Genomic DNA, 12,027 nt, shown 5'->3' with positions numbered 1-12,027 from the left:
TTCATGATCATTTCATACAAAAAACTTCATAAATGACAAAAACCAACATTCCCATTGAATTCCTTACGAAAAACTGATTCCAAAACATCCTGGAACATTGAAAAATGACTTAAAACGTAAAAAATCCTCTCCGAGGGCAAAACGGTAATTTCACAATTTTCATAATTACAAAATTCGAAATTAATAAATAAAACATTAAATAATTAAAGTGAAACATCAATGAAATTAATTTAAAAATTTGAACCTAAAAAATCGATTAATTGGACTCTCAAGCAAAATTGTTGAGGGTTCGTGGGATATTTCTTTAAGGACCCCTCCATTTGGGGGTCCAAAGAATTAAAGATATAATAGAAGGGGGTTCTCCAAAAATTAAAAGTAAATCAAGCAAGACTGAAGTCAAGGTATTAAAGTCAATCAAGTGAAACTGAAGTCAAAATTAAAGTCAATCAAGCAAGACTGAAGTCAAGGTACTAATCGAGTCAATCTCATAAGACTAAGGTCAAAACCCTAAATCAAAACCCTAATCTAAAACTAATCAAGTCAATCTCATAAGACTAAGGTCAAAACCCTAAATCCAAACCCTAATCTAAACTAATCAAGTCAATCTCATAAGACTAAAGTCAAAACCCTAAAACCCTAAAGACTAAGTCAAAACCCTAATTGAAACCCTAAAAGAAACGCTAATCAAACCCTAAATGCTTCTAAAAACTTTATAAATAGGAGCCTCCACACCCTATTTTCGTATCAAAGAAAAATCCTAGAAAAAGTAGGTGAAGAAGCCTCCACAACCTCCCCAAAACCCTAATTTTGGAGCCCCAACTCCTTCCCTAACACCCCTACTCCGATTTTAGCCTAAAAAATACCCAAAAACCTCTCAAAAACATCCCAAAAATTCACAACAAATTCGAAACACCCAGATCCAAGAAGGAGATACCTTACCTCAGAGATCAGAAATCAGATCCGGAGATAGAACGAAGTGAGGAATACAGTACAAGGAGCCGTTTTCACCAGATCTGAGGGAATATCACTTTTGCAGATCGAAGGTAAGATTTTTCATTATTTTTTAATCTAGGTTTGTCATTAGTGATGTAGATTTATTTGGGATAAGTAGAGACCGGCAATGGCCGGGCGGGGTTGGTGCGTAACACCTTCCAACCTCGTAACATGATCCCCGGATTCAGATTTTCTATAATAGATTAGTTCATTATCCGTTTTAGAGTCATTTTGGTTCCTAGACCATAATAACTAGGTGGCGACTCCCAAACCTCAAGGGTCAAAAGCGGATCCGCGCACCCCGCGGATCGAGGGCGCTTTCAGTAACATGATCAGATTGTTCTATAATAAGTGTCGGAAAATTACATTTATTTTGTCAGCATCATAGTTCAATTTTTCTTTTATCTTATATTGATATTTCTTATCATTTCGTATAGCTCATTATAGTTAGGTTGAAATTCTTCTTCTACAGCGTGTGCATATACTCATGTCAATTTATAATACTATTGGAGCCCTTCTACTTTTCTTTGAAGGTCTACCATTGTCTTTGCTATATTGATGTTCAAGTATTTTTGAAATTTTGGAGATACTCCTCCAATGAAATCGTTCATTATACTTATTTATAACATATTGTTAGTAAGTTTGTAAATGAGTGTTTGAAAATTGTCAAAATAGGCGATCAATGATTAATCGGGATCCTATCTACATCTTTGGAGATCTTCAATCGTTACAATCTTTCGAGAGGAAAAGAATCTTCCACAAAATAATTCACAAAAATCTTTTCAGTTTTCCACACTATTTGTTGGGCGATTTGAAAACCAAGTAAGAGTTGGTCCACTCAAAGACGTAAGAAACAACTTGAGCATTAGCATTGGATCCATGCATGTTCTTCACACAATATTTCAAACTTGTAAATGTGATCACTTGGTGCAATGGATCCATCATATTACAAAAAAATTGGTGGAGTAAATTTCTTTGGAATGTTTTCCAGTGATTCTTCCCTTCTCTTTTCTCAGAACTCATTGTCTTTATCATTACTTAAATCACATTCCTAATATTAGTCATGTTGTTCAAAGACAAACTCTTCTATAGTTATTTCTTGGTTGGATCTTCTTGACGTTTTAGTAGTTTGAAATTTTTGCACTCTCCTTCTGGTGTGTGTTATTCTTTATTTTTCGTAATCTTATCCATAGTCTTCCTCGTTTTCCATACCTGTGACTTCAAAGCTCTGTTTTCTTCTAGGATATCATTATCTATTCTTTAATCAGTTGATGATGCCTTAGAAGTGGAGGCGTTGTCCTTTTCTTGCACAACTTCTTTTTCTTTATCATTTTCCTCTCATCTACACACGGAACATATCTTCCAGAACATTCGTGTCTCATGCTTGTTGGGGTCCTTTGTTAGCTTCCTCGTTAGTCATTTCACTAATCAATTCCATCGGACAATCATATATTCGAGTATTGCCTTTGTGTCGTTTGGATTGACTTAGAATTTCTCTAGCTTTAAAAATATTATCATCTATACTTAAAATTTAAAGGATCTTTGTTTTTCTATATTTTGATAAAAAAAAAAGAATGTGTTCTAGACATTAAGGCTTCAAAAGTGAATACATATTTGACCAAAACAAAAATATGTTATGTGAGAAAAACTTAAGTCGATAGTCCAAACATCTCAAAGACGTCGAATAAGCCAAAGAATAAACTAATTATAACCCAAAATGATCATATATTGCATTACAGAAGGTTTTAATCAATAATCCAAACATTTCAAAAAAATTTGAATAAATCGAATTGATTATTAAAGACAAAATAAGAACCAGAGTTATGTCTAATTTCCTAAATAGAAAGCTTGCATAAGAAACCAGAAAAGAGATATACGTTTATCTAAAAAGGTAACACAAGAAAAATCGTTAAATTTATGAAGATCGTTATATGACAGAAGCAAAATAACGATATGGATCTAGAGAAAATTGGACAGCATAACGCCGTATAGTTGTATGAAAAATATTTTTCTGAAGAAAAATATGGGGTGGTACGCAATCCTCAATCTTTCTCCAAATTGAAATCATAAAAAGAGAAATCAGAAAAATAAAAAATGACTCATAAAAAGAGAAATCAGGAAAAATAAAATAAAATCGCTATGTGGTAGAAGCAAACAAAATAGCAGTATGGATCTGGAGAAAATTGGGCAGCATAACGCCATATAGTGATATGTAAAATTATTTTTTCGAAAAAAAAAATGTGGTGTTACGCAATCCTCGATCGTTCTCCAAATCCAAATCACAAAATGAGAAATCATAAAATGAATAAACAAAAGATGAAATAAAGATCATAAGAACAAGAGCACAAGGAAAAAAAAGGAGGAAGAAAAACAAAAAATACAAAACACAAAGAATATGAAAAACATAGCAAAAATCGTTATAAAGTGGTCACACAATAATCAAACAAGACAGTGTCAAAATCGCTATACATAGTGATTCTGATGTCGTTATATATATAGTGATTTTGATATCGTATATATATATATATATATATATATATATATATATATCAATTCTGGTATCGTTATATATATATATGGGACATGTTCGACACCCTACTATTTCCCTACGTTGTGCCCTACGTGTATTATCCTACATGGGTTAGAAGTTATGGAATGAGCTGATTTTTAGTGAGGATGATCTTTATAATGAGGGTATCATCATCACCAAAATCAGCCCATTCCAAAACTTCTAACCCCATCAAAAATGATTTACAAAAAATGGAGTCCACTATTCTTCAACTTGTAAACATGGGGCTAGAAGTTTCGGGATGGGCTGATTTTAGGTGAGGATGTTCTCCTCACCATAAAGATCATCCTCACCAAAACTCAGCACATTCCAAGACTTCTAACCCGTGTAAGAGAAAACATGTAGGGCAAAATGTAGGGTAAATAGTAGGGTGAACATGTTCCTATATATATAGTAATATGGATAGCAGTAATCATAGTGGTTTAAGGGGAAAAATAAATGAGATTTTAATTATACAACAAAATGAAAGACTGGAACAAAAGTATAAGATGAATGACCAAATTGAAAGGAAAGAATATCTAAAACAAAGGAAAATTGACCATAAAAACCAAAAATATTATAATCAACTAGATAAGTGAAGAAGAGAAACAATTGATTAAAGAAACAAATCAAATAAGATTTGTAAACTCTCATAGAACATGACTAAAATAAGGAAATAACTATAGATGAATAATGAAATTATTCAAAGAAAGAAATAATAATAAAACGAAATGTTGAGAGACTATTTGTAAATCCAAATCTCGAGAAAGAAATAAAGAAATTAGTAGAACATCCGTGGACACACAATAATAAGAAAAATGAAACTAATCACAACCAAGAACATCTCAATGAAAACACCATTTTATTTTTCTCTCTCATGGTTATGCTCTCCACAACTTATATGATTCAAATTTTCGAATCTGGATTCATTGGGGGACAATGATAAGTTATTGGTTGATTTCGACCCCACCACAAGGAAGAAGATCAATTTCAGACCTCAATATTTCTTCAAATCCTCCAAAGTTCAAATTAAATTAAAATTATATCTAAATTGAATTTGAAGCAAAAGAATTCAACTAAACAATTTCTTAGTGAGTGAAATCATCTTTAGATTCAAATATCAAAACTAATGAGTGGAAAATCATATTTACTGATTAGAAATCCATTTTGAATGGGTAATCAAATTTGATGAAATTCATGGTTAAATTTGATTTATAATGGTAAAAGTTGTGAATTATTGATAAAAAAGCTCAAAGTCTATCAGTAGAAATGAAAATAATATATATTACAACATGAATTTGATTTTATCTTCTTCTTAAATCGAATAGACTTCTTTTGATATTATCGAAATTCCATCTTTTACTTCTTTGTTGATCTGAATCGAGCTTCAGTTTCAACAAATCTTCACTGTAGGTAGAAAGATATTTCTCTTTTTCTTTTCCAACCTAGATTTTCTCCAAAAGAAAAATTATAAAAATGATTCAATCCCTAACATAGTAGCCTCTCCTTCCTATTTATAAAAATCAAAAAAAGGGGGGGGGGGGGGGGGGAGCAAACTTACAGATTAAGTCTTTCCTGAAATAATAAAAAACGTAACTATTTTGCAATGTCTAAAAATATTTTTGAGTACAGAGTGAGTGAGCTTTTGACAACATATAGGGAATTATATTTAAAGAACACATGTGAAATTACACTCAGGCAAACAGGTTGGGAGACTAAAATTGCTATATGTCTATATAACGGTTTAATTGTAACGTTTTGTCCATATAGTGGTTTGAACAACCACACTTCATTTGCTCACTTTTCTAATTTTTTTGCTTTCTTTGATCAATTCTCTGGATTGAGAACTCTTTGACTCTCAAATTTTTCATACACCATGCTCATTAGACTTTGATCATCCATGATGTTGTATGATTTTTAGACAAAAAACTTGATCATGATCCACGATATAGGCTCATTGTGACCTGTGACACTAGTTTCGAGAATAAGCCAAATTTTGTGTACTTGATGTTTCACTTTTCAGATAAAGTATTTTGAACTAGCTTGGCCAATCTACTGAGTCCTTTACTGTTTTAGATTTTTAAATATTGTTAAGAATATTACTTAGAACTTAATTGAAAAATAATTGGGCCTATGATGATATAGCCAATCAATTGATTTTGGAAATATCAAGTATTCAGGTAATTGGGTTCCCATTGACATACTTTGTCCCTTGAGCATAAGATGTGTTGGACCTATATCAAACCCATATATACTAGGTCTTGACAAGACTCTGATTGGTTTGATCATGATTTATACCCAAATCTACCTATCCTAATTCGAATGCAGCTATTAAGTATGACATATGACTCAAACCCGACTTACATATGCTGGAACCAGATCAAATTTGGTTTAAGTAAATGCATCCAAGACTCAAACAAGTATCTAATTACTAATGAAGATGGTTTCACTAGTTCTCACTTTTAACTCTTCAGAACCAATCTTAATTTTTGTAGTGTAGGTGGTAGTTTTAGATGAATTTACATTTTTTTATTTTCGCTTATAATCTATTTATAAGATTTTCAATTTTTTAATTGTATCACATGATGTTATGATTATATCACTCTAAAATATAGTCATTATTATCTGAAGCTCTTCTTATAGATGCCCCCATCACAAAATCGTAAATCCTTTGCTTCAAGATACATAAGAAAAAGATTTAAAGTTTTGTAACTACCAGGTTAGGGAGCGTATGGGTGGCATCTGAAAATAGAGTTTCAAATTATCATTAGTGTAATATATTATGCATGTACTCTAAATCTTGGTACATAATTTTTCCTACATACTAACCCTTTGAGGGCAATATGCCATGACCTATTTAATAAAACATTGCCTATGTTAATTTGGGGAATGTGTTACCACTAATTCCGTACATAGGCTCTTGAGTCAAGATTTCACAGGATTCACTAGTCAATAGTTTTTAGGGGTCACCCGTAACTCCGCGAGGGTGCACCCTCACTTACTTGGTGCGTGTGATGTGCAGGTAATGTACATACCTCAGGCGGGATTAGTCCTTGGAAAATACTATGGTTTATGAACAGGTCAAAGCCTTGATACAATCTCGATCCATTGTCTACTGGGATACTTGATTATCAATAATAATAATTCTATGATCTTGAAATCTAAAAGTTGGCTGCTTTTAAATTGTATGACCAAACTGGATTATTTTTTTTCCTTTCTCCTACTAAAACTAGGGTGAAATGTTAAGACATGTCATTTATTGATTTTTTTTCTTTTTAGTTTTAGTAAGACTCTTTCGTTACTAATATAGTGAGATTTTGAACCTTACTAAGAGTCATTTTGTTCAAATGGAGTATCACATTAAACATCCAACCCCATAGTCCTCTAAGTTACTTAAACACTTCGGATCTAAAAAAATAAATAAATTTTTTTTCTTTTAAACTAAATTCAAAGTTTTGAAAATGAACGACTATCAAATTTCAACATAACTTCCAAACTTAAAAATGAAATTCAATGGTATAAAATAATTTTGTTTTCAAAATTCATAAATTTTGATACTTTAAAACCCTGAGCCATCGGATCATATTTTTTATGCCAAGAGGTGAGTTCGAGGACCCTCAAGAAGGTGCAATCCTTGTTAACTTTGTAAGGCTACGGGACTCTTAATTTTTATTGTTAATGGTCTCACTGAATTCTTTTACACACGTGTCAATCAACCTACATTTAAAAAAAAAAAAATTGTTTCCAAGAGTGTGACAAAACCAGGAAGTGAGAAAAGCAAGTGGTTTTGAGTGGTTAAACGGTGGTTTGCCAAAAGAGAAAGAAAATAGTAATATTTTATCATTATTATCAGCTGTAAAGCAAAGAAATGTCTCTGTACATCTTTTGATTTTTTATGGTGTGGGTTCGAGGGAAATGAAGTTGTCACGCTCACCTTCTGGAGTGCAGTCTTCTAGAATCCAGAGTGTAGGGGGTTTGTTTATGTTTATTTCTTTAAGAAGGACCCCTTAAAAGAGTAAAAGTTTTAATTATTGTATTTAATAATTACCGAGGGCCCCAAAAACGAAGCTTTCTTTTCTGGGGTGGACCGAAGGGGCTGCAACCGGTTACTTGTGATCTGCAAGTAGTTGGTTCCAATGTGTTTTCACAAAATATCGCGAGAAAATAGGAAGAGGGGAACATAAAGGATTTTAACGGTGATATATCGATTCTCTAGTCTACCTAATTTTCCCTATAGTCTCATTCTCGAAGGTTCTCTGAAACTTCAAAGCTTTACCTTCTTCCTCAACTCTTCTCCTCCATCAGTACTCACTGACTATCTTCTCTGTCTTATTCTCTCTTATTCTTCTTTGATTCGAGGTCTATTCACATACGTAAACATCTTTGGAGAGAAGGTAAGCCCTGTGAAACCCATTTCTCTGCTCTGGATTAGCTCCAACGGTCATTTTATTTTTTATTTTTTGAAGTTTTTAGTGATGGGTTTCTCTCTGTTTTGGTTAATTTTTCTTCTCTGCAACTCATCTATTCTTGTGGGTTCCTTGAATGATGAAGGACTTGCTCTTTTATCATTCAAAAAAGCTATAAGTGAAGACCCAGAAGGGTCTCTGAATAACTGGAACTCTTCAGATGAAACTCCTTGTTCATGGAATGGGATTACATGCAGAGAAGGAAAAGTTTCTTCTCTTAGTATCCCAAAGAAGAAACTTGTTGGGTTTCTTCCTTCAGCTCTTGGGTCTCTCTCAGCTCTTAGACATGTTAATCTAAGGAACAACAAGTTCAATGGGAGCTTAGATGTTGAGCTCTTCAAAGCTCATGGATTACAAAGTTTAGTCCTTTATGCAAATTCCTTATCTGGGTCTATCCCTATTGAGATTGGTAATCTTAAATACCTCCAGACTTTGGATTTATCCCAGAATTCGATCAATGGTTCAATACCCACATCGATAATCCAATGCAAGAGATTAAAAACTCTTGTTCTCAGTCGAAACGATCTCACTGGTTCTCTACCGATTCAGTTTGGTTCTAATTTGGTTTCTCTAGAAAAACTTGACCTTTCCTTCAATCTATTTAACGGTTCGATTCCTAGTGATATGGGCAATCTATCGAGCTTGCAAGGAACGGTAGATCTTTCCTATAATCACTTCTCTGGTTCGATACCAGTGAGCCTCGGAAAACTTCCTGAGAAGGTATATATTGATCTCAGTTATAACAATCTAAGTGGGCCGATACCCCAAAATGGCGCTCTAGTGAATAGGGGACCGACAGCATTTATCGGGAATTCGGGGCTTTGCGGCCCTCCATTGAAGAACCCGTGCCCTTTGGACAGTCAGGGCGCTAACACTCCATCCTCACTTCCTTACATACCGAGTAATAACACACCTGTGACCATGGATATTGGGAATAAGAGTGGAAAAGGAAGAAATCTGAGTAAGGGTGCTGTGATTGCTATCGTGGTAAGTGATGTGGTCGGTATTTTTCTCATTGGGTTGTTGTTCTCTTATTGTTATGGGAGGATGTGTGCATGTAGAGCTAGTAAAGATGAGGATGACTGTAATTATGAGAAGGGGAGAAGAGGGAGGAAGGAATGTCTGTGTTTTAGAAAAGATGAGTCAGAGACTCTATCAGACAATGTCGAGCATTATGATCTTGTACCGTTGGATACACAGTTGGGTTTTGATCTTGATGAGCTTCTTAAAGCATCTGCTTTTGTTCTTGGTAAGAGTGGAATTGGGATCGTGTACAAAGTCGTGCTGGAAGAAGGACAAACATTAGCCGTGAGAAGATTGGGTGAAGGTGGATCTCAAAGGTTTAAGGAGTTTCAGACTGAAGTAGAAGCGATCGGAAAGGTTAGGCATCCAAACATTGTAACTTTGAGAGCCTATTACTGGTCCATTGACGAGAAGCTGCTCATCTATAATTATGTACCCAACGGTAACCTCTCGACAGCACTTCATGGTATGTTTCCCCTACAACATGTTCCCAAAATTCAATTTTCTTTCTTACTTGGCTTCGTGGTTTCTATTTTAATGTCCTGTTGACTTAATTGTGTTCTATCTTATTTATCATAAAAAAAGAAAATTTATTTTTTGTTGTGATAGATGTCTTGAATTTAGTTGGTGATTCATCATCAGGGATGTACCAAATATCTTTACCAAAATTGGGTATTCTAGGTTTCGAGGTATGTATAGTGTAATGCGTCTCATCTTAGGGTTACAAAAGAGCGAGATCAAAATTGAAACTAGGATTCCCGGGCTGGGGAGGTTTGAGTGAGGTATTGGGAGAAATATGGGCTGTAATTTCTTTCTCGACATAGAATGTTGGTCTCATCTCTTCATCTTTGTGCATTTTATAATTTAGGCCTGATTGTGTTTCTTCTTATTATCAGGGAAAGCTGGAATGGTATCCGTCACGCCTCTTATTTGGTCTGTTCGATTGAGAATAATGAAAGGAATAGCGAAGGGCATGACCTATTTGCATGAATTCAGTCCCAAAAAGTACGTTCATGGAGATTTGAAGCCAAACAATATACTTCTCGGAGAGAACATGGAACCCCACATCTCTGATTTCGGCCTTGGACGCCTTGCCAACATTGCTGGTGGATCCCCAACACTCCAGTCTACTCGAATGGCATCCGAAAAACAACATTACAACTCACCATCTGATGTTTTAATGGTTAGTCCGACCATGAATCCAAGTTCTTGTTATCAAGCTCCCGAAGCCCTGAAAGTTGTAAAGCCTTCACAGAAGTGGGACGTGTACTCATTCGGGGTGATTTTACTAGAAATGATCTCTGGAAGATCCCCTGTTGTCCAAGTTGGCACTACAGAAATGGATCTTGTTCGATGGATTCAGTACTGCATTGAAGAAAAGAAGCCTCTTGGTGACGTCTTAGACCCGTTCTTAGCTCGGGAGCCAGACAAGGAAGAAGAGATCGTTGCTGTGTTGAAAATCGCGTTAGCTTGTGTTCAGACCAGCCCTGAGAGAAGACCTTCAATGAGGCACGTATCAGATATTTTGAACAGATTGATTGGTGCCACGGCTTGATAAATGCTCACCCAAAGATGAAATTGAAATTCTTTGATTGAATTCGAAATTTGAAGTTCGCTGGGGGGGGCGAATCCTTGAACAAATAGGGACCTGAGACGGGGATTTGGAGCATAGTTTGCAATGGGAGCTCGCATGAGCATTTCAATGACTACGAAGAAGTATGCAGTTGGTGCAGGATAGAGAAGAATAATAGGAAACAATACTTGGTTTTTGCTTGCAATTGGTTTCAATAGAGAGACATTTTAGGGAACCTCTTAGGTGAAGATAGGTCAGCATGGTTCTCAGATAGAGAGAGTATTGTTTCCTTTCTTAAGCTACCTCAACTTTTAGCTTGTTTGTTGTAGAAAATAATGAGTTTTGTTAATGGCTTTCTCATGATTTGGCTTTGGATAATCGACATTTTACCAAATAATTCCATAGGCTTAGAGTATTTGCAAAATCGGGCTGCAAAACAGGCTGAAATGCTACAGTATTTTGTGTGAATTGGCTAAAATACCCTAATTTTCAACATTTTAACTAACTTTTTCTTTATTTGCAAATTCCTCACTCATATCACTATGCCCCATCCTGTGAGAGATAACCCTTTTTTTTTTTTTAATCCTCTTCTCTGAATTAGTTAGGGTTCTTTGGAGTTTTTTCATTATTTGGCTTTGGATAAATGACATTTTACAAACAATTCCATAGGTTTAGCGTATTATGCAAAATTGGATCAATTTTTTTTAAAATTGCAAAACTTGTCGAAATGTGACCAGCGAGATGGTACTCCATCGGAGCCTCTTTTAACTATTCCTCAATTGGCAGAGTATCTGTAATTGAAATGATAAGATGAGGTACGGAAGAATTATGAAATAGGAAAATATTATTCTTGTAAAATCCTGAGTTTTCAATTCGTATCTCAAGAAAAAAATAAATAGTGGAATTTAAAAAAAAAATTGAAAGTAGGATTTAAGATAAAATTGTAGGATTTTGTTCTGATCATTTTTAATGAAATCTGACATCACCATTGGATTCAAAATGGTTGGTAAACATACTTTAGCCTATAAGCACGCTAAAATCCGAGTTCGAACAGAAAAATTGTAAAATCTTCAATTTTCGAGTCGGATCAGATTAAAATAATGACTTTTTGCTAAAGTAGGAATTTTTAAAATTTGATCATACCATTGGGTTTGTAATGAAAAATTATAGAAAATGAACTATTTACTTGTCATTTTTTTAGTCCAAAAAGTCGAATTATTGCTAAAAATGAAAACGAGATCAATTTTAGGGTCTCATTAGGTTGAAAAAGTAAATTTTTGTTAGAAACATAATTTATAGAATTTGACCACATCATTAGATCTGGAACGAAAAATTATACAAAATAGAGTATTCATTCGTTACTTTTGGAATCTGAACGGTTAAGTTATCGTCAAACGAAACAATAGGTAAAATATCGATTTTGT

At 34.3% G+C, this 12,027-nt stretch overlaps 1 protein-coding gene across 1 annotated transcript; it reads left to right on the top strand.

The window, feature by feature from the left end:
- The first annotated feature begins 7,754 nt into the window (after positions 1 to 7,754).
- On the top strand, positions 7,755 to 10,981 carry LOC147394308 (receptor protein kinase-like protein ZAR1). The gene is made up of 2 exons (XM_086454024.1): positions 7,755 to 9,496; positions 9,927 to 10,981. The coding sequence occupies exons 1-2, from the start codon at positions 8,017 to 8,019 to the stop codon at positions 10,583 to 10,585; spliced, it is 2,139 nt and encodes a 712-aa protein (XP_086310150.1). The 5' UTR covers positions 7,755 to 8,016; the 3' UTR covers positions 10,586 to 10,981.
- Positions 10,982 to 12,027: the final 1,046 nt, after the last annotated feature.

The sequence above is a fragment of the Akebia trifoliata genome, chromosome 9, assembly GCF_017979445.1.
Source record: "Akebia trifoliata isolate Shusen 1 chromosome 9, ASM1797944v1, whole genome shotgun sequence".
Classification (NCBI taxonomy): Eukaryota; Viridiplantae; Streptophyta; class Magnoliopsida; order Ranunculales; family Lardizabalaceae; genus Akebia; species Akebia trifoliata.
This window is presented reverse-complemented; position numbering and strand designations above follow the sequence as displayed.

Bases quoted from the DNA above. Each gene is read 5' to 3' on its own strand.
- LOC147394308 (XM_086454024.1), top strand. From the start codon at position 8,017: ATGGGTTTCTCTCTGTTTTGGTTAATTTTTCTTCTCTGCAACTCATCT. The intron at 9,497-9,926 runs GTATGTTTCCCC...TCTTATTATCAG, and splicing joins CCTCTCGACAGCACTTCATG to GGAAAGCTGGAATGGTATCC.